Source organism: Seriola dumerili, unplaced genomic scaffold (assembly GCF_002260705.1).
Source record: "Seriola dumerili isolate Sdu_G_001 unplaced genomic scaffold, Sdu_1.0 BDQW01000362.1, whole genome shotgun sequence".
NCBI lineage: Eukaryota > Metazoa > Chordata > Actinopteri > Carangiformes > Carangidae > Seriola > Seriola dumerili.
This window is the reverse complement of record NW_019174617.1, coordinates 891456-917283: the sequence shown is the minus strand read 5'-3', so window position 1 is coordinate 917283 and position 25828 is coordinate 891456. Positions and strand designations below refer to the sequence as shown.

The 25828-nt window shown below is 42.8% G+C and overlaps 1 protein-coding gene across 3 annotated transcripts; it reads left to right on the top strand.

Annotated features, from left to right (window-relative positions):
* Positions 1-1081: 1081 nt before the first annotated feature.
* per1 (period circadian regulator 1) lies at positions 1082-23394 on the top strand. Of its 3 annotated transcripts, none has more exons than XM_022760797.1 (20): positions 1082-1234; positions 9578-10489; positions 11576-11829; positions 12016-12137; positions 13084-13285; positions 13548-13742; positions 14845-14923; positions 15379-15485; positions 15758-15911; positions 16010-16286; positions 16516-16624; positions 17075-17234; positions 17339-17454; positions 17742-17888; positions 19676-20044; positions 20204-20988; positions 21095-21281; positions 21470-21683; positions 21917-22067; positions 22189-23394. In XM_022760797.1, the coding sequence occupies exons 2-20, from the start codon at positions 10074-10076 to the stop codon at positions 22492-22494; spliced, it is 4350 nt and encodes a 1449-aa protein (XP_022616518.1). In that variant the 5' UTR covers positions 1082-1234; positions 9578-10073; the 3' UTR covers positions 22495-23394. The 3 variants fall into 3 exon arrangements, with proteins under 3 accessions (XP_022616518.1, XP_022616521.1, XP_022616519.1); XM_022760798.1 differs by lacking the exon at positions 1082-1234 and adding an exon at positions 5715-5790; XM_022760800.1 differs by lacking the exon at positions 17742-17888.
* The last annotated feature ends 2434 nt before the right edge of the window (positions 23395-25828 follow it).

Here is a 25828-nt window from a genome sequence, read left to right as displayed (position 1 = left end):
CCACTGAACAACCACCCCGTCGTCCGCGTGCCTTCAGAGAGGACAAGCAGAACAAATGACGTCACCGTGCTGGGAGCACGTTGAAATGTGCATGCGAGGCCTTGCCGCAGCCGTAAATACGAGACAAACGCGCAGTGCAAACAGTCGTGTGGGTCTGTGCTTGGCAAGGAGACACAGTCGATAGGATAATGAAGATCTATTGTTTTGTTACCTGCAACATGAAAGTATGAGCAAAACATATGATAATTAATCTGTTAAAGGCATAACTCTCAGGAGATGATAAGAGTAGGTGGTCAAAATTTTATTTAAAATAGAAATAAATCACAAGCAAATATTAATGATCTAACATTGAAAAAACATCTCAGTTCACAATCCATTTACTAGCTTTTTCTGGAGCTTTCAACTGCATTTTAGTCTTCAGATGATGGAACATTTTTTGTTGGTCAGTAGGTCAAAGTTAGGAATAAAATCAAAGATTAAAATTCACAAAGAATAGAATGATTATAAAATAGTTTCCAAAGCTTTTTCCAGAACTTCGTACCTCATTTTACTCAGACAAAGGTACCAGACTGGACTTAATTTTTGTTCTTGTTTTAAGCAGCATATTTTACTATATATGCTATAGCTAAAGAAAAATACAACTGCCAGTTGCCATTGGTCATCATGGCTGATTTTAATGAGCATTTATAAGTAAGTACAGACAGAGTAACACTGCTGAAAGTGTAACAGTAACGCTTAACAATTGGGAAATTCTGTATAATCACAATACCTACATCCTCATACTAAATGCTATTGCGATGCTGCTTCACGTATTACGGTCAGCCCGAGTAGGCTACAGCAGTGTGGGCACGGGCTACGCCCTCTCATGTTCCAGTATGTTTGGAAATGAACTCAGGAGCAGTCACTGTGCAACGTGACCATCGAGCCCCGTGCAGCTAACCCCGCCCCCCTCAGCCAATCAAAACGCAATGGGGTGTGTTTAGGCGGGGATATGGTCTCATGGCGTCCAATCACAGTGGCTAGTACAATATTACTTGCAAGACCATGCACCGGCACGTGTGTTCCTGCGTGTAAACTAGTGTTGGGAGGGCGGACAAAAATGTCTGGAGAGCAAATACAGACCGCTAAACAACGACAGTCGATAGCAGCAGGATTTATGCCGCTTCTTTAAGATTTTCGAGCACATCTCCGTGGAATATCAAAGCTGTTGATATCGTTTTGAAGCATATCTAAGGTGAGCTGGTCGGGTTTCTATTGTAGTCGTGTCTTTAGCCTTTGCTTTGTAGCTAGCATGTTAGCTGTCACTTTGGGCTGTCTGTGCCCAAGTGTACAAACTGTAGACATCCCTTTATTTCACTGTCTTATATTATTACCATAACATATAACGTAAGATCAGCGAAAGTTTTCAAAATGCTCACAATTTAAAGGTGAAGTCTCTGCATTTTTTTTTAACCCTTTGGGTGTCTATTAATGTAAACGGACACTATCACAGTAAGAATACATGTATTAAAGTATATGAAGCCATCAGAACTAACTAATAAGAGACCCCAGAGAAACTGGCGTTCATCCAGATTTCAAGACCCAGTTTTCTTAAACTGCGTGACCCTGTCATTTTAAGTTTCTGCGGGGTGGACATGCATGTGGACGTTGCACAATGTAGTATCGGGGCTGCAAAATGCCCCTCTGTGATAGGTTCATGCTGTGCTGTTTTTACGTTATGCTTGCTAAGGATGACGTGAAACATGCTCTGTTTTGGCAAATTGTTGTAACTGACCATCAAGTGAATCATTGACTTATTATGAGTGCTAACGTGATCCTGGATGTGCAGCCGATTCACAACCCTTAATTTTATGTTCTGCTACAACAGGCATGGATTGCCTGCTCACACATAAAAATCAGATGATGCATTCATCTTTTCAATACTTCGAAGACCAAGTAAAGGGTCTCTACACTATTAGTAGTGGTTTGACAAATCCCATTTGATCCATGGTCACCCCACCTCTAATGTTTTATTTATTTATTTATTTGTTCAAAGATTTATCATTCAAAAGTTAGACTAGAAGCTACGACAAATGTTTTACACTTTAAGTTTAATTACACTTGTTAAAACTATAAACTTCATAATAAAATAAAATGACGTTGTAATCCACTAAATGCCTCTATGCTCCTAATGTGCACATAATGCTCTTGTTAAAGGCTTTTTTTTTTTGAGAGCAACATTATAGCCTTTTTCTGTTTTTTATTTGTGCAGAAAGCATGTTTGAAATAATGTCCTGTGATCAACAACTGTTACAATCTACTCACACCAGTGCATTGTGCTGCTGATTTTTTCTGTAAAACCTACATTATCTCATGATATATTGGTTATCAGAGCACAAAAAAATATCACGCAAACCTTAAACATGCAGTTATAATTGAGGGTACCTAAGTGTATGCCTAGTACCTAGCTAGTGGCAGTCTTGGAGAGACAAGCTGGCATTTATGCCCTCGATAGCGGGCATTTATCACCCTCTGTGGCTGTGATGTACAACATGTTGTGGCATTTTTGAGGATGCCCAGATTGCATGTCTTCCAGCACTATAGATGCTCTCTGCATGGTATGCCATATTTTCTGCTTTACAGTTAATGTTCCATACACAAGGTGCACACCAGAGCATCAGTCTGTACAGATGTAACCCTGCAGGTTCTTGCAGATATCTCACCCTGTTGAGTGCCAGAGGGGGCATAGGAGCTGCACATAAATATCCAAAAGGTTTACACAGGCCAAGTGTTGACCAAGTTGAAAATTAAAAAATAAAGCTCAAATTAACCATCTGTCAGCTAATATGTGAGCTCTTAAGGCACAGAGAGATATGTGAGTGGGCACTGTAAAGATGACTCTTCCAGCTTATGCATAAGCCAATCAAACTTGACAGTTCTGACACCAGCAGCACTCATTTTGCATGGCTGACAGAAGAGGTAAGATGGCAGGCTGTGGCAGAAGTGGTGTGATCCACATTTAAACTGTTTGATCACATGTATGTTGGGGACTGAGTCAACACACGAGACAAGTAAGTTTGTAGTTTCCCTCGCAGCGATACTCGAAACTGAGCCTGAGTGAGTCAGCAGCAGTGCCTGGTTTGAACCTTGATGGGTGAAGCAGCAGAACAGCAACACAATGTTCCCCCTCTTTTGGCTCCAAGAGCAGTGTTTGTACCCTATTCTACTATAAACAGAACTAACCTCACCCTTAAATGGTGAAAAACAAAAAGCTTAAGGCTAAGAAGGTCAGATAGAGAAAGAGATTTGGGGACAACTTTTAGTAGGGGGGGGGTGTCCTCCATGTTCTCAGACAACTATAAAACAATCATGGCTACCAAGTATACCACAAGCTGCCAGGAAAAAGCTCATTGGTGACTCTTTTAAACATGCCTGAGAGGTGGTAGGGTTTCTGTGTTTCTGTTAATGAGAGTTATCTTGCAATCCAGAATTATTAATTCCAGGTTTGGTTCCAGAGTTTTAAAACTCAAAGCTGGAATAGCGCCATCTGGTGGTGACAAGTCTTAAACACATTTGCTGTCTATACTTACAGTAATAAGAGCAACCACTGTGACAAATACAGCTGTGAGTATTCGGTGTTTCATGGAGTAGGTGGCAGCACAAAAAACTTTGATGGTTTTCTCCGATGGTTAGTTCCCACTTGCCTGACAAACATGCAAACATAATGAGTACTGCATATGTACCATTGCGACACACAATACCTTAATCTTTTTTTGTGGTTGGGTAGTTTCAGCCAAAACCATGACCATCCACTGACAATCAAATACCTCAGTGGCAGAAATCGTTGGACAGGACTCAGCATATACTTTGAGTCGTTCTTAACCTCAGAGGATGCATCGACCTCTCTCCATGCTCCACTGTTGCTGAAACACTTTATGGTCCATTAAATCTGGGTTATTGTTATGTAGGTTTCAACAAGTTGGATTATGTTGAAAGTGCTTCAGCTGGAATGGTCAATCAAACCTCCTTTCATGACTGTGTAACAACCAGTCTTTACTTCACTTAAATCAACGTGATATAGCATTTTAAAAGTAAATTAAAAAATCTGCAAATATAGCAGCAGGTGGAAGGAAGCTTTTATGCCAGGGACCAGGTCTGGTTGACCTCAGTGGGAACTGAACTTTCAGCCATGGCAGAGATTGTGTCATATGTAGTGTTTTTTTTTGTTTGTTTTTTTTTCCTAAGACATCCAAACTTAAAATTTAAAGGAATTACATTAGATGACTTTAGGTGAGGCTTAAATTATATTGTTTTAAATTTTAAAATAGTTTTGTAAGCATGATAATATTTTACCTCAACAAAGTACAACAAAAGTAAAGAAAATCCAGCATTGATTGATATATCTTTAATGTATGTAAATGTTTGTGTATAACAATGTAATAAAATAATGTTGTAATAGAATTCCTCCTACTTTAAGAAGTCATGGAGCCGCCCAGTTCGTATAAAGCGCGTGTCTCTTTGTCTCATAAATGTACATTATGTACAGTGCTCATTCCTCCATTGTCGCTGATCCTGAATCAGCTCTCGCGTCTGCCATTCGCCTCGCACACTCAGGAGACAAACCTCTAGGCGGGGCTGAGACCAGTGTCTGGCAGACAGTCTGTGAGAAGCCCAGCCTCTGCGGGGCGCGCCGCCTCATTGGTCCAGCGAGCCGACCAATCAGCAGCCGGAGAGGCTTGCGGAAAACACCGCCGAGTACACGTGCCGTATGTACACAGGAAAGCAAAGCGGGGTAGGGCTGCTGTGAGTACTGTGCACACCGGACAATGACATGTGTATCAGTGTGCTTTCATACTGCGGAAGCTCCGGCCGGTGAGGGAAACGAAACAGCGCTGCTTTTTTATTGGGGTTGGATAATACACAGACATGTCGGTGTTGTGATCGAGCGGTACGGAGCTGTTTCTCTCAGACAAGCGGAGAAGTACACACATGTTTATGCACGGAGCCCCGCCACACCTTCCTGCAGTCTCCATCAGCACATTGCAGCAGGGAAGTGTCTCATGTTACCTTGAGTTTGCTTGAGGTGACTATTGTTTCGTCCGTGTTGTGATAATGTGTTCATACTGCATCAGTTAGAACTTTTATATACACAAAGCAAATGTTTGTGTATGCTGTTTTACAATACAACAGATACAAATGCTGTCACATTCAGTTACACTGGCTGAAAGTAGGGCTGCAATAATGATTATTTCTATTTTTGATTAAACTATTTCCTGGTTAATCAGTTAGTTGACAAAATGAATGTTAGAAATGACTGTCACAACAGTCCAGAGTCCAAAGTGAGGTATTCAAATTGCTTAATGTGTCTAATCACAGCGGGAGGAGGTGCAACCAGTGAATTTTGGGCATTTTTTCTTTTATTTTTTTTATTTATCTGGTTATCACCTAATCAATCAACTGACTAATCGCTGCAGGTATAACTGCAACCTCCAGGCTCAATCTGTGCATGACATTAATGAGAAGTAGCTGCTTTTCTTTGGTCAGTAGAGGAGGTTTGTTTATTCTAACAAGTGTAGACTCAAGATTTTTTTTTTTTTTTTTTTTTTAAAAAGGTTGATCAGTTGAATTCACATTGATTGAGTACACTGTAATTACAGTCAGTGATAATCACTTCCTTCTCTGTGTACAATATTTGTATCAGATGGACACTTGTTTCTCATTGCCATCATAGTGAGCAGATTTGTGGCCAACTGTTGGAGCAGAGCCCAGCCAAAATCAAGTGAAGTGCTGTTTCACTGGCAATAACAGGCAGTATGACTTTGCTTAATCCACTGGTGTCTCCCACATCTTGTTTACAACTACACTGATGCTTTTGTTTATTTAAATGCGTTGCTTAGGTAAAGACGAAGATTTATTTAGCCCCAGTACATAAGCTTATCACTTTAAAAGGCAATGTGATGTTGGCAGAAGACAGTTCTTAAATTGTTAGTGTATACTGTGGTGCTTGTTCCTACCATCATCTATGGAGATGGTGCGTAGACCACCAAGTGTTTTACCTGGAGTTTGAAATATGCAATAAAGTTTACACTAAAGATACACTAGCTTTCTGTTCAGCGAAACTGTCCTGCATTCAGCCCAGGAAAAGTATTATGTCACTTTCCTGATGTGGCAATCAATAAATATTGAGGAGAGTAGTGTTGCAACTCATGATTATTTGCATTATTGATTAATATAGCAGTTATTTTCTTTGTCAATTGCATAATCATGTCTGAAAATTTGTGAAAAGTACCCACCAGAAGTCCAAGGTTCATGTCTTCGGATGTCTTTTTTTGTCTGACTGATGGTTCAAAACCCAAAGATATTCAGTTTGTAATATTTTGAGCAACAGCATATAAGAGTGATGCTGCTGTTTAAGGTCTGGAAGTGTAATACTGTGCAAAATAAAGTGATGGCACACAAGTAGAATAATGATTGCTGCATTTGCAGATTCAGCAGATCTGTGTATCTAGTGACCAGTCATGCCAATTGGCTGGGTAAAGTTGAATTAAACTGAACTCTGACCCGCAAGTCCGCCAGAGCTCACCAGGAGATCACACCATAACAGGAAGTGCAACCTAGAATTGAACTGTTTTACAGGCACCAATTGAATTAAATGGGAGACGGGGGATATTTTCAGGACAGATATGTATTTAAATGTAGTTCACCCTGACTTAAGTGACCAAGTAGACACGTTTTGCCTCTGTGTGACCCTGATTCTCCCAACATGCAACACCACTTCAGATTTTGTTTTGTTGCAGCCTTATGCTAAAAAAAAATGTTTACATTCATTTTTTCCTTCATCAATCTGCACTCAATAATCCATGATGAGAAAGCGAAATCAGAGTTTTTGAAATTTCATTACATAGTTGAAGCACGTTTTGCAGTGATTACATCCTCCAGTCTTCTTGGGAATGATGTGACAAGTTTTGCACACCTGGATCTGGGTAGTTTCTGCCATTCTTCTCTGCAGATCTTCTCAAGCTCTGTCAGGTTGGATGGGGGTTGTCGGTGGACAGCCATTTTCAGGTTTCTCCAGAGATGATTGATTGCATTCAAGTAAGGGCTCTGGCTGAGCCACTTAAGGACATTCTCAGAGTTTTTCCTAAGCCACTCCTGCGTTGTCTTGGCAGTGTGTTTAGGTCATTCTTATGTTGGAAGGTAAACCTTTGGCCCAGTCTGAGGTCCTGAGCGCTCTGGACCAGGTTTTCCTGATGGATTTTTCTATACTTTTCTCTGATCAGCTTTTCCTCAAACCTGACCTGTCACACCCAAAGCATGATGCCGCCACATCCTCAAGAAATGTCACATAGAATTGAGACCAAACAGTTAAATCCTGGTTTCATCAGACCAAAGAATCTTGTTTCTCACAGCCTGAGACTCCAATCCGCCTTTTATGTCTTTTAACTGAGGAGAAACTTTAGCCTGGCCACCCTGCCAAAGCCCAGATCAGTGGAGTGCTGCATTGGTCGTCCTTCTGGAAGGTCCTCTGATCTCCACACAGGATCTCTGGAGTTCAGCCAGATTGACCATCAGGTTCTTGGTCACCTCTCTTACCAAGGCCCATCCTCCCCTGATTACTCATATATTATTGAAGAATGTATTAAAAACACATTCAAAAAGCAGCATGCCCAGTATTTTCTTAATAGATGATTCTTTAGCCCTGTTTGCAGTTTATCAGATAGCTTTGACAGAGATGAGGCGCACAGAAAACAAAGGAGAGTCCCAAGTCGGACTCAGATGGACACGGTGGTTTTGTGTCATGCCTTTTTAACCATTTGGCAACCAAGGCACTCAAGCATCCACCATCTTATATCCAGCAAGTCATGTTAGATATTCCTTTCCCACACTAAGATAGACACTGCTTTGTATAATCAGAGATTGGTCTTACTGAGTGCATTTCCTGTAAATAATTTAAGCGGGTGGGCTCACAGTCATTGGTTCAAAGCTGCCCTGGCCAGTTCGAGCCTTGTTGTGTGGAGTTCACATGTTCACTCCATGTGTGTGTGGGTTTCTGCCTAGTGCTCCAGTTTCCTCCCACAGTCCAAAGACATGCAGGTTAGGTGAACTGGAAACTGGAAATCTGTAGGTGGGACTGTTGTGTTTGCACACTGTGATTGGCTGCAGCAGTGTTTTTTTAGTTTTAGAATTAGTTTGGGGATGCACCCTTTAAGCAAATGGCCTTACTACAGTTGGCTTAGCAAGTGGGTGGGCCAAGATGGAACATCCAGGTATTCTAGTAGCCTGAGCACAGTTCACCACCAACACCTCCGCCTTGTGTCTTTGCCATCACCCGTGGAAGTATGTATGGATGCCAGCCTGCCTCGACGCCCACTCACGCCCTGCTTGCACATATCCAGATCATAATTGCTCCATCCCTCTCCCAGTTCAGCCGTAGCGCGCACACAGTTTGTCATGTGCAAGTGTGCATCATCCATCTGACTAAACATAATGCTGATTAGCATTTCATGGTTTGGAAGGAAGCAGCTTAGTTACATCATTGTAGCATCACATGAATTTGTTGAATTCAACTCAACCTGCAGCTGATCACCGCTTTCCATTCCAAGTTTGTTTTAGTCATTTCTGTGTAATGAGTTACATCTGTCATTAGCTGTCCACACCTGTTATCCTCTTGTCAGGACTAATAAGCAATCTCCAGCTGGTGGTGGCTGCTCTGAACCTGTCCACTCAGCCGTTTTGGGTTCTTGCGTCAGTACAAGACGTTGAGGTACATCTGAGCTGCCAGTGCAGGAACATACTTAAACCTGTCCTGATCAAAATCTGCATCAAAGCATCAGTGCATACCTGCAGGAGAAAGGTAAAGGGGTTGTGGGACAGCCAGGTGTATAAAATTGAACGGATTGACAACTGAGGACTGGCCTGACGACTGTGTCTCCTTCTGGTTGCGTCTGCAGGGCTTAAAGGATTACTGGGTGTCTCCCTTACCCAAGGAATAAATAGCACTAGACTTTTACTTGCGTAGGTGGTGGCCATATATATACACTTTGAGATACTATTGAGAAGTAAACCCTATTTTATAGAAGCCCTCTGATGTTAAGCTTTGCTACCTCCTCCTGGTGTTTGTTTTGAATGTCCTCTGAGTAAAATGGGACTAAGCTATGACGACTGACAAATGTCCCCTGTACTTTAGGTATTAGCACATGTTCACCGGTTCTATATTCAGATGCATACATACGCACTTGCATGAAAATAGGAGCAGGAGATTATTGCCATTGGGTGCTCAAGATGAGGTGATTGTTTTTTCTTGATAATCTGGGTAAAAGGCTAACAGATGGGCGCCCAACAACGGCATACTCTTACATTCTGACAAACAGACAGTCTGCACCACAAGGCAGAGAAAACATCTCATGGCCATATTTGAATCTTCTTTGAAGGCCAACACGATAAACTGATGATAAGCATTCTTTTTTTCTTTTTTTGTCTTTTCATAGCTGCAGTCCTTGGGAGATACTGATAAGACTTTACTAGCATTTTGTAATCCCGCAGCTCATGTAATTCATTTTCTTTCTCTGTCTGTCTCTCTATTTTTCTGTCATCTCAGGTGGCCTTCAGCACCTAGAGCAACACATCTCTGAAGAAGACGATACAAATACAGAGTGAAGCTAATGTTTTTTGCTCTCACCAAGAGCTGTTTTTCTCACTCTCCCTCACGATCTCTCGTCCCATCTGTTGGAGCACTTACGCCAAGGCTGTTTCATAACCAGAAATTCATCTCTTGTCTGCACCACTTTGAGTGACACTTTTTCGCAAGATAGTTAAAAGATAATTTGTCCTTTTGGAAGAGCAGCCTTTTTTGGAAGATTTTGCTGCCATTGACTTTTTGGAAACCCTCAAAGAAGGGCTCACAGCCCCAAACTCTAATTTCACCGGTTTTTGGCAGGAGATACTATGAATTTCTCACCTTAGTTCTTTTAACCAGAAGCCAGCAAATATGATTCATCTGTGGAATCATAGTAGTCCCACTTAAATTGAAGTTGTTCCTGTTTTCTCCTCGGCTGACACCTTATCAAGCTGTCCCAGCCTCATCCTACTCTAGTATGAGTTATGACAACTCTAAATCAATGCCCAGCAGCAGCACTCGGGGGCGAGTGGCAAGGGCCGATGAAAAAGACAATGACCAGGAAGTGGAGTCAGAGGGGTTAAACTCTCCAAAGACCAGCGGTGGTCAGCCCAGTGCCAATGTCTCGTCTCAGGACCAGGGAAGCGGAGCCTCCTCCGGCTCGTCTCCCAGCGGAGGATCGGGATCAGGACGTTTGTCCGGCGACCAAAGGGGTCCCAACTCAGATGATATGGACGGCCTCTCCAGTGGGAACGACTCCGGGGAGAGGGAAAGCGAGGGCGGTATGGAGAGGGAGAACGGGTCACGTGGGCGCCAGTCCATACGCAGCTCCAACAGCTCGTCGAATGGCAAGGACTCTGGCATGATGCTGGAAACCACAGAGAGCAACAAGAGGTAAGAGGAGGAGTAGACAAAGGGAGGAGACATTTTGTATTTTCATCCTCACGCTCTCTTCAGCATGACACACACATCAAGCAGTGCTAGGCTACAATACGTAACCCTCCATGGAGTACTGAAAGACAGATTTTATAGCCCACCACTTTCATTATGTGCAATATTACAGCTAGCTGAGCTGTCTGGCTCTCATTGTTTCACAGTTAGAGTGTGTTTGCTGACCACAAGGGACAGAGTTTATGGACAAATTTCATAAATCAAGAAAACAAGGATTAGGTTTTAGGGTTGTCCTGATCAACCTTTATTGCCCCAAATCTCAATCCAAGTCTAACTAAGGATAATTTTCATTATTGAATAATCAGCCTCTTATAAAAAAAAAAAAATTGTAAAAAAGAAAGAAGAAAATGACCCTTGCATTGGCATGGCTGCCTGAGCAAACAATCTCACATCTGTCATCAGATGTTGCTAAATCCTGATTGGTGCACAGAGATGCATTACATTACTTTTCCCAACTGAGTACCGCCCACCTCAAACCAGTGCGACAAACACACAATTTCATAAATCTCTCATGTAAAAAAATGTTTTCTAGCTTTGGCAGAACATTAGTGTGTATGGTGTAGGACCCTCTCGCTCATAAGAAACTGGTTTGAAAATTGGTTTTCACAGCCTTTTCATTTCAAACAGCAGCAGCTTTTTAAAAAAGGTTTATTATGTCATCAGAAAATGGAGCAGAAAACGAAAGAGAAACCGACTTAAACTAAAAAGGTTCTTCTCGCATCATTTGCTAACGCACGCTGTCAGCGTATCAGACATTATTAGCTGTAACTGTTGTCTGCTCTTCATTTGCGCTCAGGAAATGCACATAACTGCTTTGTTCAACTGTGTATAAATCCTCTGATGTAAGAAAATTATAGACACATATACAATGACGTCACACATGCAATTATGTTATTAGGTTTCTGTTCTACACAGGCCTGCACATGCTACTGCACGTGCTAACGGTACATGTGTCAACACAGCAGCAATGGAGACATACCCAGCACATACTCATCTGTGTGTAAAAATGCTCATTCCTCCCTTTCCCAGCTCCAACTCCCAGAGCCTCTCACCTCCCAGCGGCTCCCTGGCCTACAGCTTGTTGTTGACCAACTCGGAGCATGACCCCCCCTCCACCTCTGGCTGTAGCAGTGACCAGTCAGCGAGGGTCCAGACCCAGAAAGAGCTAATGAAGGCCATCAAGGAGCTGAAGCTCCGCCTGCCAGCTGAGCGCAAGGCCAAAGGCCACTCCAGCACTCTAAATGCACTCAAATATGCACTTCAATGTGTCAGACAAGTCCGAGGTGAGGTTCTGTTTTTGTTTCTACCTTCTTTTCTGCCCCAGATATTGACACCTCATATGATTTTCAGCTCCTGCCCTTTTCTTGAATGTGTTTTAAGGTGCGATGCTTTTATTTTCCTGCGCTGCAGTCTGTAGTTCTGTCTTTTACCTGTATCCACACCCTGACAGAGATTTTTCACCTTTACAGCCAACAAAGAGTACTACCACCAGTGGAGTGTGGAGGAGTGTCATGGCTGCAGTCTGGACTTGTCTACCTTCACAATTGAGGAGCTTGATAATATCACCTCAGAATACACCCTCAAAAACACTGTAAGTTTAGAGTTCAGAGTTTTCCCACTTATTACTGTGTCTTATTACTGTGCTGAGTGAGCCGTGGACTTTTCATTACTTTTTTTCCCCTGGGTGTGAAATGGAACTGCATGGAAAGCCATTGGTTTAGTCACATGGCCTTGAATGTGACTAAGATAAATAAGAAACTTATATCACAGGATGCCCGATGAATTGTTGCTTCATGTCACTGTAAACTATTTATCAAAAAAAAACTGATAATCTGGAAGAGCTGTTATTGAAGTTATTCTCATGAAAACCATTTGAATGAAGCTCATCTACAGTAATTTCCACACTCTTTCCAAGCCATCTCAAATTTTAGGTAAAAGTTTCTCTCTCTGCGTGCTACTAATTGTTTCCTTGTACATCTTTCAAAATAATGGACTTCATTAACAGCTAACTGATGGAAAAACTGTGCAGAGAATACAACGACAGGCTTAGGCCTCAATTATACTCCCTTGTGGATGCGTACATGGACAGCTGCGAACACCAGACACGTAATTGTTCCCATTACACTTCTTTCTTGTGGAGTCCGCTTGGAGGAGCACATGTGCAGTTGGTGGATTTGTAGTGTAGCGGCTGCGGGCCGAACACAGCAAATTTGAGAATACGCAGATGTCCACACAGAGCCTTGTGTACACCCTCTGAAATGTACTTCACGTGGATCCTAATGGACCCTCGCAATGTGATGCAAACATGCAACACACTGAAATACACAGATTATTATTAGATTATTTTCTCTGGGAACTTTCGCTTGGCTCACATTCAGAAACACCCTTCTTCACGCCTCTCAGTTCACTAACAGAGATGGATACCACCAAGCTTCTAAATCCAACTGAGTACAAAGAAAGATCTTATTGTCAGATTGTTGGAGGAGTCAAAAACAAATCTCCCTAAATTACTGTATTTCCTTTTCCGTTTTTGCCAGGATACATTCTCCATGGCCGTGTCTTTCCTGTCGGGGAAGGTCGTGTACGTATCACCCCAGGGTTCGTCCCTGTTGCGCTGTAAGCCTGAGTATCTCCAGGGGACCGTGTTTTCTGAGCTTTTGGCTCCACAGGATGTCAGCACTTTCTACAGCGGCACAGCACCCTGCCGCCTGCCCCCCTGGGCGTCCTGCATCGGTTCTGGTGAGCTGAGATAAATGGAAATTTGGAGAGGGTTTGGTGGGGGGGGGTCATATTGAAGAAGGGTCCCCCCCTCCCAACGGCAGTGAAAACTCAAGAACATACAATCTATAGCTAGGATGACAACAGATTTAGATGATTTCTGACATTGATTTTTCTCGGACTAAACTCCTCCGATCCGGTCAGGGGAATGTGTAATCTTTGTTGAATATCATGGTACCGTTTCCTGTACGGACTGACTCTTTCTTACGCTCTTTCCTCTCAGCCTCTCCTCCAGTCGATTGCACCCAGGAGAAGTCCATGTTCTGTCGGATCAGCGCTGACCGTACGCAGGGCGGCGAGATGCGCTACTACCCGTTCCGCCTCACGCCGTACCAGCTCACTCTTAGAGACTCCGATGCTGCTGAGCCGCAACCCTGCTGCCTGCTCATCGCAGAGAGGGTCCACTCTGGATATGAAGGTAAATATTACTCTACTGTATATTTTTATGAGAAAGACAAAGCCTATACTGCATGTATGTGCAGTTTTCTGTCTTAAAATGCACATCAGTCATGACAGACTTTTCTGATACAGGTGAAATAGTTTATTTGACAGTATGTCAGAGAAGGAGGGCATTATATCACAAGCAATTACTAAGCTGTTGTATTATTATAAAAAAATTACTGAAAAATTGGGGAATTTCCCAGCTATCCTGGCTGCAAGTTGACATTTTTAAGAGAAACATGCTGTAATCTTTGGTTCTTAATCCAAAACATTGAGACTTTGCATCACCAGCGCTCTCACAGCGTTACTGCTGCCATCCACAACCAACCAAATGCGAGCTGATGGCGTGCCTCTGCTCCCATATAGTTTTTCTTTTTACATTGTAGTGCTACAGTTTACCACACATTCACCGCACATGTCACATGCCTCCAGTATGACAGATTTCATTAGAGCGATTTTGCACAGTGCGAAATGCAATCAACACATGATCAGTTATTTCATGGAATATCCCTGCATTCAGTGGACGCTTGTTTAAAAGTGAGCAGTAGTCAGTTATTAGTAATACAGTGAAAAATAAATAATGATCTGAGTGCTAATCATCTGTGCTTCTCACCATGTTTTTATTGTCACTGTGCAGCATTGATAATGTTTTGTCAGCGTAACCCAAGTATCACAAGTACAGTTTGATTATCAGCTCTCTCCTAGTTTCATAATTTAATGTTTTGACTAAAAATCTGATTTAATGGATTTTAGCATCAAGATCGGCTCCTTCTTGCGTGTAGATGTAGCCGCTGTTGCAGACAGACACCATTTGGTTGAATAGGGCAGCTCTCCACATGATGAGCTACGAACTTTACTCATCATTACTCACTGCATAATTTAAAACCATACACTTGAAACTGTAATGTACTTGAAATGAGCTGTGTGTTGGAAATAGACAGAAGGCAGACTGTCTCACTGATTTGCGTTGGATTACCATATTCCCCTGAATATGGATAATATCATAGACACCAAATGATTGGATGTCAGACTGTCCTCAAAACATCTTTTCTTCATGTGTGTGTGTGTGTTTCTTCCAGCTCCTCGTATCCCTCCAGACAAGAGGATCTTCACCACCAGTCACACTCCTAGTTGCCTCTTCCAGGAGGTGGACGAGAGGTCAGTTCTGCCCAACTTCTGATGTGTTACCTTCTGGCCATTGAATATGTGATTGTGAAATTTATTCCTTAACGAATACGTTACTTTGAAAATCATCAGTTTATCAATGTGGTCTGAAATTGTCTTTGATATTTATAATGGTCAAATTCAAATTTTGCAATTTCATTTCGGTATATACAGTATATATATTTTTAGGGTTCACAAATTCAATACAATTCAAGTATCTGCTATTCAAAAACTATATTCTAATTGCTCAATTTCAGTAAAGTCAAAAGGATTATTTTCATTATTTTCTCCTATAATGAAAGTGAAAACAACTCTTTTTCATTCACTTTCCTTCTGTGATTTCTTTGGTTGTAAACTGATCTGTTTACAGCTGTAGAGCAGGAACTGATGCAGTATATAACAGATGTACTGTGACTGTCTAACAGTGTGTAAATATGCTGTGTTTGCAGGGCAGTGCCATTGTTGGGCTACCTGCCTCAGGACTTGGTTGGAACCCCCATCCTGCTCTACATCCACCCTGAGGACAGGCCCATGATGGTGGCTATACATGAGAAGAGTGAGTCTATATTATCCTGAACTCTGTCTGAACTCACAGAGACTCAGTGTTCAGTACATGATGTATGTGAACAGCAGTTGCAGTTACAGTGAGTCCTGTATTTAGATTTTGTTATCCTATTGAGAACTCCATATCTTCCAGTTGTAAGAGAGAGATGGATTCAATGCTGCAAGTCATTGTGGATTATTTTAACATAAAAAAACTTCCATTTAAAAGTTTCTTTATTCCATCTCAGTTTTCTCACACAATGTCTATCTGTTGTGTCTCCTCAGTCTTTCAGTTTGCAGGGCAGCCGTTTGACTATTCACCCATGAGGATGTGTGCCCGCAGCGGGGAGTATGTGACCATCGACACAAGCTGGTCATCCTTTGTCAACCCCTGGAGCCGGAAGGTGGCGTTTGTTGTGGGGCGCCACAAAGTCAGAACGTAAGTTTATTATTTAAACTCGCTCACAAACAAATGCCGCCAGAGCATTTACGAGAAAGTATTTGAACTTTATATTTTCCCTCTCCACCTTTCTCCAGGAGCCCTCTGAATGAAGACGTGTTCACCACGCCACAGGGACGCGAGAGCCAGGTCACCACGCCTGACATCGTCCAGCTGAGCGAGCGGATCCACCGGCACCTTGTGCAGCCGGTGCACAGTGGCAGCTCTCAGGGCTACAGCTCGCTTGGGTCGAGCGGCTCACGGGGCTCCCACCGTTCACACCAACAGCACCTCAGTGCCTCAGCCGCCTCGTCCAGCGACAGCAACGGCCCCGCCATGGATGAGGCTGCCGCTGCCATCGCTTTACACAAACCTGTGAGTCTGAGCGACAACATGCAACAGAAACATGTAACATGAGTTGCTGTACAAGACTTGCAGCAGATACAGCAGAGGACAAACAATGACTTCTGGAATTCAGTGTTTTGGTTTTGATCCAATTGTTTCTATTGTATGTGTGGAAAAACTTTTGGGATTGTACTTTGTCCACAAGACACAACATAATCTTCCTCTAATTGCTGTGATTTTTTTTTTTCCTCTCTCTCAGATGACGTTCCAGCAGATCTGCAAAGACGTTCACATGGTCAAGACTAATGGACAGCAGGTTTTCATCGAGTCCCGTAACCGGCCATTGCCCAGAAAAAACACCAGCACAGGTGAAATAAGGAGGACAGTTGACTGATGTTGTCCGGTTATAACACAGAATATATTTTAGAAATCAAAGAGGAATCCATGACCACCATTATGTGAATATTTTGAGTTGGTTTATTAAGATAAACAGTAGGTGGCACTGATTCTCCAGACTGATGCCGGTAAACCATTATAGAGAGAGAAAGCGCAGACTATACACACACATGGGTGAAAACAATCTCCTTGGTGGAGGTAACAAGGGAATGGAAACACACTTAGTGACAGAACACGCACAACGCTCCTGTTATTAGGGAATAAAGTAGGAATAGTAAATATATATCACTGACTATCAAAAACAGAAATGTTGGCAGATGCTGTTCCAAGTTATCAGTTCAGAAAAAAACAAATTTTCATTTTCATTTCTGCAATATGAGAACTCGTTTTCATTTCCTCTTCCTCTCTAATTCTTCATCCAGGCACCACAAGCATTCGAGCCCTCAACAGCGACCCAATCAGAGGTTTGATAGCAGACATGACAAAACCACTCAAAGCATTGGTCCCTGCACCGCTTGTACAGAAGGAACCCCCGACCGCCTACTCCTACCAGCAGATCAACTGTCTGGACAGCATCATTAGGTGTGTGTGAAAGCCTGAAGCCATACAATAGCTTGTCTTTTTTTTTTTTTTTTGTTCATCACTTTACTAAAATAAAAAAAAAACAATACTTTGTTTCTACGCAGGTACTTGGAGAGCTGCAACATTCCTAACACAGTTAAAAGGAAGTGTGGCTCCTCTTCTTGCACCGCCTCCTCCACATCTGATGACGACAGACAGGAGGCCAGCGGCAACAACAAAGGTACTTTTTAATCATGTTTCCAGTATATTGTGCAAGCCTTTGTTTTGTTGCTCTATAACTACAATTGCATTTATAATAGCTTTGTTTATGCTCTAATCTGATGATGTTTAATGTGTTTTAATGTGTAATACAGATAATTTCTCTTTTTTTATTGTAAAAATGACTGGATTTCTGTCTGTGGGGGCTTGTGCAGCCTCTGAGTCTCCTAAATTACTGATAGGCAGGCTTGTTCCTGTGTCGGGTCAGTAATCAATAACTAATTTTTGTCGGTGTTCTTGTTTCTACAGGTGGTTCAGTTAGCATCGTAGGTGAACCACCTCCTCTGCCTCCTTTGACCATGGCCACAAAGGCAGAAAGTGTAGCCTCAGTCACATCCCAGTGTAGCTTCAGCAGCACCATCGTGCATGTGGGAGACAAGAAGCCTCCCGAGTCAGGTGGGCATCAACGACACTCATCTTTGCTCTGTAGTTCTGTTATTCAGCAGGTTTGTATGAGGTCTTCGCAGGTCTTCAATTGAATTTAAAAAAAGGCCTTCGATATGGTAAAACGGTTCGAGGTTGACTTTAAAATATGAATGTTAACCAGCAAAATTCTCTGATGCTGTTCTTATGTGTTGACCAGAAGTGCTATTATTACTTCAAAAGTCTTCACATCCTGCAGAAACCAGAGGCCTGTACTACGAAGCAGGATTTGAGGTTATCGAGGTAACGACAGGTTTAACTCTGGGTTTTCAGTCGTACGACGGTGGTTCACTGGTAACCGGGGTAAATCACCATGGCAACTTACGCTGAACTCCTAACCTGCTCCGGCGCAGGTTTACTTCAGAGGATCAGATCATAGGTCAAAACCTGTCAACAGCCAAACTACTGACCAAGTCAATCACTGGAAAAACGGAGTCATCATTCCTACGATGCTAACTAAGATGCTAACAGGGACAAAAGAGTTTACAATGAAGTGATCAATAATAACGAGCAGTAGATATAAAATATAAAAAAAAAAAATCAGTGGAAAAGTTTTCCTGTTTGAGTCTTTCCATGTGTCCACTCTGGTTTTAAAACAAAGCTTCATCACGCTTAATAAATAGCCTATATAATAATTATAGCTTCATTTTAAATTGAACAAATATTCTTTAATCTGACAGGATTTCTGACAGTGTCGATGCGTTTACTCTCTTCTTCATCATTGCAGCTCAGAATAACATCTCTGAGACTCTGAGACCACAACTGGAAATAAAAACTAAACCTCTGATGTCTTTGATTAGAGAAAATTAGCCACACAGTTAATTATTTGCATAATCATAAATGAACATATCAGTCGTTCAATCAACTACTCCTCTCCTCTTTTCTTTAACTGTTTTATCTGCACCACATGTTCATAACAGTTTGTTCATCATCAGACAAAAGGAGCGAAAATACTCAATGATAATTCATGCAATTATTTACAATATATCTTTATTCTGACTTTAATAAAAAAATATATATTTAGACATGGAAATAATATTTTTTTACATTTCACCTTGTTGAACACTACTTTTGGACGTTGCTATAACCGAAATTACCAGTAGGCATCAGAATTTCTTCTCATATCATATTAAGTACTTCAGACGATTTTGCTTGTAATAAACAAATTCGCCTCTCACACATGAACGCGCTCGTCACCGGATAGGTAAACCCAGGGTTAACTGAGTCTGTTGATACCCAGCTTCGTAGTACAGGTTATCCAGGACGGTCAATGTTAGGTGCAGTTAACCCAGTTATCCAAGATTACCCAAGTTATCCTGAGTATGTTGAACTTGCTTCGTAGTACAGGCCTCTGGAGTCACATGATGAAACCACAAACTGTAAATAAGCTGATTAATGCCTTTTGTTCTCATCAGAGTTTATCCTGGAAATTTCTTCTTTTGGTCCATTCTTGTTTGTACCCAAACAACAGCCTCTACTGTTTGCACTTTCAGCTGGATAATGTTAAATCTTAACACAGAACTGTTTATCTACTACTGTCTTATATGTAAATTTGCTAACGTTAGCTATCATTAGCTACTTTTCCTGCCAGACCATGACAAAACTGATGTGTATTGAAATGAGCTGTTTATGAATTTAACTTGATTTGTGAGAGGAATAATTTGCTATTTCTTCTTCAAAAAGTTGCACAGTCTGACTTGAATGCTCTTCCAGCAGTATTTATTCATCATTTCCACCATTCTTCTTCTTCCTTATCACAGACATCGTCATGGAGGAGGCTCCTACAACTCCTACGTTGGCTCCTCCTATGACAACACCGACTCTTTCCGCCAGCGGGCTGACACCTCCCGCTAACACAGCTATCACCCCTCCTCCTCCACCACCCCCTCCCCCGCCACCTCTCCCACAAGCCACTCAGCCGGAGAGGGACAGCCGGAGAAATGGAAGTGTCGGAGGAGGTGGAGGAGGCCGGCTGGGTCTGACAAAGGAGGTGCTATCCGCCCACACCCAGCAGGAGGAGCAGGCGTTCCTTGACCGCTTCAAGGACCTCAGCAAGCTGCGCGTGTTCGATCAGACGGCATCTTCCACTGTGCGATGCCACACCCAAGCTGCCAACCCTCTGTCACGAGGTGGGGGCGCCCCCCCCTCCCAAACACACACATTCCCTGGATTTAGTCACTATGCAATATGATCATTTGCGTGCTCCACTATGATGGATATGTGAAAGACGCAAAACAAAATGTTCAGTGCCAGAAATTTGCCTTATTCTGTCTCTTTCTCTTTCCCAGGAGTGCGCTGTTCCCGTGACTACCCCGCTGCAGGAGGCAGCACCGGTCACAGACGTGGTCGGGGAGGAAAGAGACTCAAGCACCAGGAGTCATCTGACCAGCACAGCTCTCTGGGCATGAACGGGTGCTGCCGAGACCCCAGAACCAACACGGCCCCCATGCCCCTAAACATGCCTCTCGGACCCGCAACAAACTCCTCCTCCTGGCCCTCTGTAGGGTCCCAGGCCAGCATTGCTGCTGCCCCTTTTGCTCCTGGTATGCTTCCGATTTACCCTGTGTACCCACCGCTCGCACAGCCGTTACCCATCCCAGACCCATCACGTTTCCCACCTACCCAGATGGTTCCTCCCATGATGGCCCTCGTTCTGCCAAACTACATTTTCCCCCAGATGGGAGCACCCATCGCTCAGCCAGGTGCCACCCCCGGACACTTCTACAATCCTAACTTCCCGTACCCCGGCGCCACCCCAGCCCCTGTCCCGACTGTTGTCTCCAACTCCATGCCCGTCCCTGGCACCTGCGCCCAGTCTCGTAGCAGCACCCCGCAGTCCTACAGTCAGACACCTGCAGACCGTGAGGGTGCAGAGTCCCCCCTCTTCCAGTCCCGATGCTCCTCCCCCCTCAACTTGCTGCAGCTGGAGGAATCACCAAGCAACCGGTTAGAGGTTGCCACGGCGCTGGCGGCATCACAGCAAGCCACACCTTCTGTGCAGGGTGGTGCAGCCGGGGGACAGAGCTCAGCCAATCAGAGGAGCCCTGATGATACCTCCAAGGAGAATGAGAATGTAAGTACACAGATGTTCAGGAAAACGTGGTATTTTCAAAATTTCATATTTATGTTATTTTTATTTTTTTTGCACTCCTGTTTATTTGTTTTCATTCTCCCATTAGGCTGAAACTAATGAATCCAACAATGATGCGATGTCCACGTCCAGCGACCTGCTGGACCTGTTGCTGCAGGAGGACTCCCGCTCAGGCACCGGCTCAGCCGCTTCCGGTTCAGGCTTCTCTGGGACAAGGTCCTCGGGTTCAGGCTCCGGCTCCAATGGCTGCAGTTCCTCTGGTACCAGTGGCACAAGTAAGTAGATTAACTTTACCAGACTCTGAGGTGTTTAAGGTGAACGAAATAGTTCTGGGTCATATGACCAATATTGCTGATGTTTAATCAAAATTGTTCATAGCTTTAAATTCATTCTAGTTAATGGTTGTGTATTGCCTCAAGTCAACCACAGTTAACTCTCAACTTTAACCTCCTTGTCCATGCAGGCAGCAGTCAGGGCAGCCACACCAGCAAGTACTTTGGCAGCATCGACTCATCGGAGAATGACCACTCCCGCAAACAGCCAGCAGGGGGCAGCAGCAGCGCCGGGGGAGACGGCGGGGAGGAGCAGTTCATCAAGTGTGTCCTACAGGACCCCATCTGGCTACTGATGGCCAACACAGACGACAAGGTCATGATGACCTACCAGCTGCCCGTCAGGTACGACACAGGACCAGACCATCTGAGAAACTTCCATCTATTATTAAAGATGGTGTTTTTCTTCATCAAGTACAGAAGTATTTTTACTTCCTGAGTACAGTTCAATTTAAAAAAAAAAAACAACAAAAAAAAAAAAAAATTTAATCTTATGGAGTCTATGTTGCAGCAAACTGCTGGAGTTTTTCTTCAGCAAAGACAGCAGGTTTACAGTGACCATATTTTATATATAACAGGGACATGGAGACGGTGCTGCGAGAGGACCGCGAGGCCTTGAGGAGCATGCAGAAACATCAGCCACGCTTCACAGAGGATCAGAAGAGGGAGCTGAGCCAGGTTCACCCCTGGATCCGTACAGGACGGCTGCCACGAGCCATCAATATTTCTGTGAGTACACAGCAGCTCAACACTGAGCCAAGAAAAAAAAAAAAAAAAAAAAAGGTTCAGACAAAACCAAATCCATCCATTAAACATTGAAATAACAGATCATGTTTCTCTCTGGTTTCAGGGCTGTGCAGGCTGCAAGTCTCCCCCCTCTGTGCCTCCGGTCGCCCCGTTCGACGTGGAGATCCATGAGATGGAGCTGTGCAGCGTGCTGAAGGCTCAGGAGGAGGGCGCCAGCAGGAGCAAGAAAAATATTGCAGAAAATGCCATGGATGAAGCTCCGGAGGACGAAGAGGAAGAGGTGGAGGAGAAAGGAACCAAAACACAAGATGGCAACCAAGACATGACAGCAGAGGAGCGGAGGGTGACCTCAGAAGCTGCGGAGGAAAAGGCAGAGGCTCAGCTGCCTGAGTCTGACATGACTCACTGAGTAGGTGGCCAAAGATAAAGAACATTATCATGACCTTTCTTTGCTGATATGCAGAAAATGTGCACCTTCCAGCACTTTGTGGCCATAACATCATTACACGGGGTGTTAAGTGTTAAAAGTGGCTCTGCTGGGACCTTTAAAAAAAGGTGCATATTGATCCAGACAACTGCCATTTATTGTTTGATAGGTCAGGCAGGACACTTGGCCAAGTTAATTCTTCGTCGAGTCTGACTTTGATGACAGCACACCAGGCATGTTGTACGACTGCATATTAAACACCTTGGAAATCACAAGACGTGCACACACACACACAAACACACTCAGTTTTAGAGAGTGAAATCGATTTTTTTTCTCTCTCTCTAGGCTGTTCTCATAGTTCTTAGTATATTTATTTAAGTTGTAAAATAATCAGAGAGGACTAAGGTGAATGTGTTACAAAGAAAAAGACGCCTTGACATAAAGATGGATGTGCTTCACCACAGTGTCCTCCTTGATGTTTTCATCTCTCCTGTTCAGGGTTCTGCTCACGAGGAAAGAAGGGAGTTTACCTGTGACTTTTCTTCTTGTGGAATGTTTCCCAGGTTTTCTGGGATCCTGCTCCCACTTAGATCCTGATTTTATTTTTATTTTTATTTTTTTTTATGTAAAATTATTTCCCCAGTTAAGAAACAGCAACTTTAACCTAATAGAGAAAATGTACAGTGAGAAACAGGTTATTTTGTAAACATTGTGTATATTTTTATACTTTCATCCACTGCAAATAGAGAGGATAATTGCCCAAAAGAGCGTCTGTACTGTTTAAAAAGAAAAAAAAGAAGCTATATATGAATTCCAGGATTCAAAATCGTATCCTTTCGATCATTTTAGAGGCAGAAAAATGACAAAACACACACAAAAAAACAATCACATCACAGTCTCGGAAACGGAGACGGTGTTTTCTTGTGACACTACAATCTAGTGCGATGTACAGCTACATGGTGGGGCAGCGTGGTAAAAATCGCCAGGAGACTAAAACTGGACTTTAAAAAAAGGTTTCTCCTCGGCTGGGCATTACTTGGTGCATTTGTGTGGTCGCTCCACAGTGAGAAATGAACAATGCCTCTCGGAGAAACACTTCTCTCACAAACAAAAGACAGCACAGACAGTATTCCTGACACTGCCAGCACCCTAAGGAGCTGTAAATCCTTGCGCAGAGAGAGAGAGAGAGAGAGCATTTTGTGTTGCCAGTGCTTGCTCATGGTGGTAAGTGGCTTCTTTGAAAGAGGTGGACGTTTAACTCTTTATAATGTCTAGAGTTCGGACAGTGTTTACTATCTTCTCTTTTCCTGTCCCTTACTCTCCCTCTTTCTCCTCTGTGGCACTGTTCTGGTCATGTGATATCCTGTGCTTTATGGCGTCAGTGGTGTCTGCGACAGTTTCTTAATATTTTTGTGAAATTCTTTGTACAAAAAAAAAAAAAAAAGACAATAAAATTGACCTGAAAGGCTTTTAAATGTGAAGTCTGATTTTTATGTATTTTCTTCCTCCAGCACAGTTAGTTTTGTGATTAAATCTCTTCGCAGTCTATTTTTGTTGGTGGCTGTTCTGCAACAGTTGGCCTGGATACTCAGAAGTGTCCAGAATGAACTAGAGGCAGAGAGTGGATCGGGGCAGCTGCTTTCCTCACCGAACCACAGTCTCCTTCTATTCAACTGTGGTTTTTACCCAGAGTGGTCACCGCAGCTTAAAAAAGACAAAAGGCATGCCCTCGTTCAGACAAACACAAAGTTGACTTCATTGCACATTATGATTATAACAATGACGACAATGATTGCGATGTGTGTGGGTCATTTTGTGAGAGAGCTGATGTTAATGAACGTCCTTTCAAGCTTAAAGTGACATCATGTGTATTAAAAGCATCTTATTTCACAATAGTGATGGATCTTTTCGTGCCGAAACAAAGTATATTTTGCTGTATTCGTGTGTCCATATTTACTTCTCATGAGTCCTGTCTGACTTCTATTTTGGTTACTGTATTTTTCATTCTTTCTATTCTTTCCTGCATTTAGAGCGACATCCTTTACAAACCACTTAGTGCCCACTGCCACGAATTATGTGGAAAGGAATTTAATCTTCAAAATCAGCCTTCACTTTCACTCCACCAGCATCAACTGTGCTTGTTTGCCCAGGTAGGTTTCAAATACAAGAGTCTAGAGCCACGCTAGCATCTCTGTCAGTTGTACTCTTGTTTTGCAGTTATTTAGCGATAAATCAAAAGTTTTGGACAATTTTTTCTTTTAAATAAATAAAAGATGCAAATATATACATTAAAGATTTGGCACGAAGAACATACAACACTTCTAAATCCAGACAGTTGCCAAACTTATGAATGCATCTTAATGTCATCAAGAGCAGCTCTCATTCAAAATAAAAATATTGACATTGCTGTAATAATTTTAGATATTTTGTTCTCATTTGCCAGTTATTTAATATGATCGCAAAAATCAAACATAGTATGAGGGTTTAGCGTCTTCCTGCTTTGATAAAATCTGACTTAAAGATGGCACCAGAGGAAAAGTCAGAAGGTCAACCAAGTCAAAAACTTAAAACCAGAAACGTTAGCCTCACAGTGGCGCCAGAGAAGAGTCAAAGTTGAGGTAGTGCCTGGAAAGCTAGCAACTGTCTGTGGGAGTATGACTGAGTGTTTTTGGTCAGTCTCATTTATTTCCCCCATTTTGTCTCTGTACATTTATAAAGCAAATTCAAAAAAAGGCGTATGTGCAATTTTTTTTACTAAGCTGAAACATTTTCAACTTGCACATAGACAGCGGCACCGCCTCTGAAAGTGTGTCTTGAGTGTCTAATAGATGTCGGGATATGTCACAGGATAACGACGACTTTGACCTGCTGGTGATGCTAAAGAAAGAAAAAAGAAAAAGATCCGTCCTCTGGGCACCATGAATATCTACTAAACGTCATGTCAGCCCATCCAGTATTTGTTGAGATATTTCTGTCTGGACCAAAGCGGTGGACGAGCCATCCAACATTGCCAAACATAGATGCCTTGCTGCTGTGGCGTGGCTTGCGAAAGCCTGGCGGTACAGTGAAGTGATCGTTATACACACACAGCTGCAGAAACACACATTTCCCATATATTCCATTCCTCTGCCTGTTAAACAACAACACACATAAGAAGCACTCTGTACTCTGAGCTGTACATACATACTGTATATGTTTGGCCTCAAGTCCATGTACAGTGTAATTAATGTTTTCCCTCTTCGCCCGCGTCAAATAACCCCTCTGTCCCCTCAATATCACATTCATCCACCTTTTTCTTTCTTCTCCTTCCCTCCAT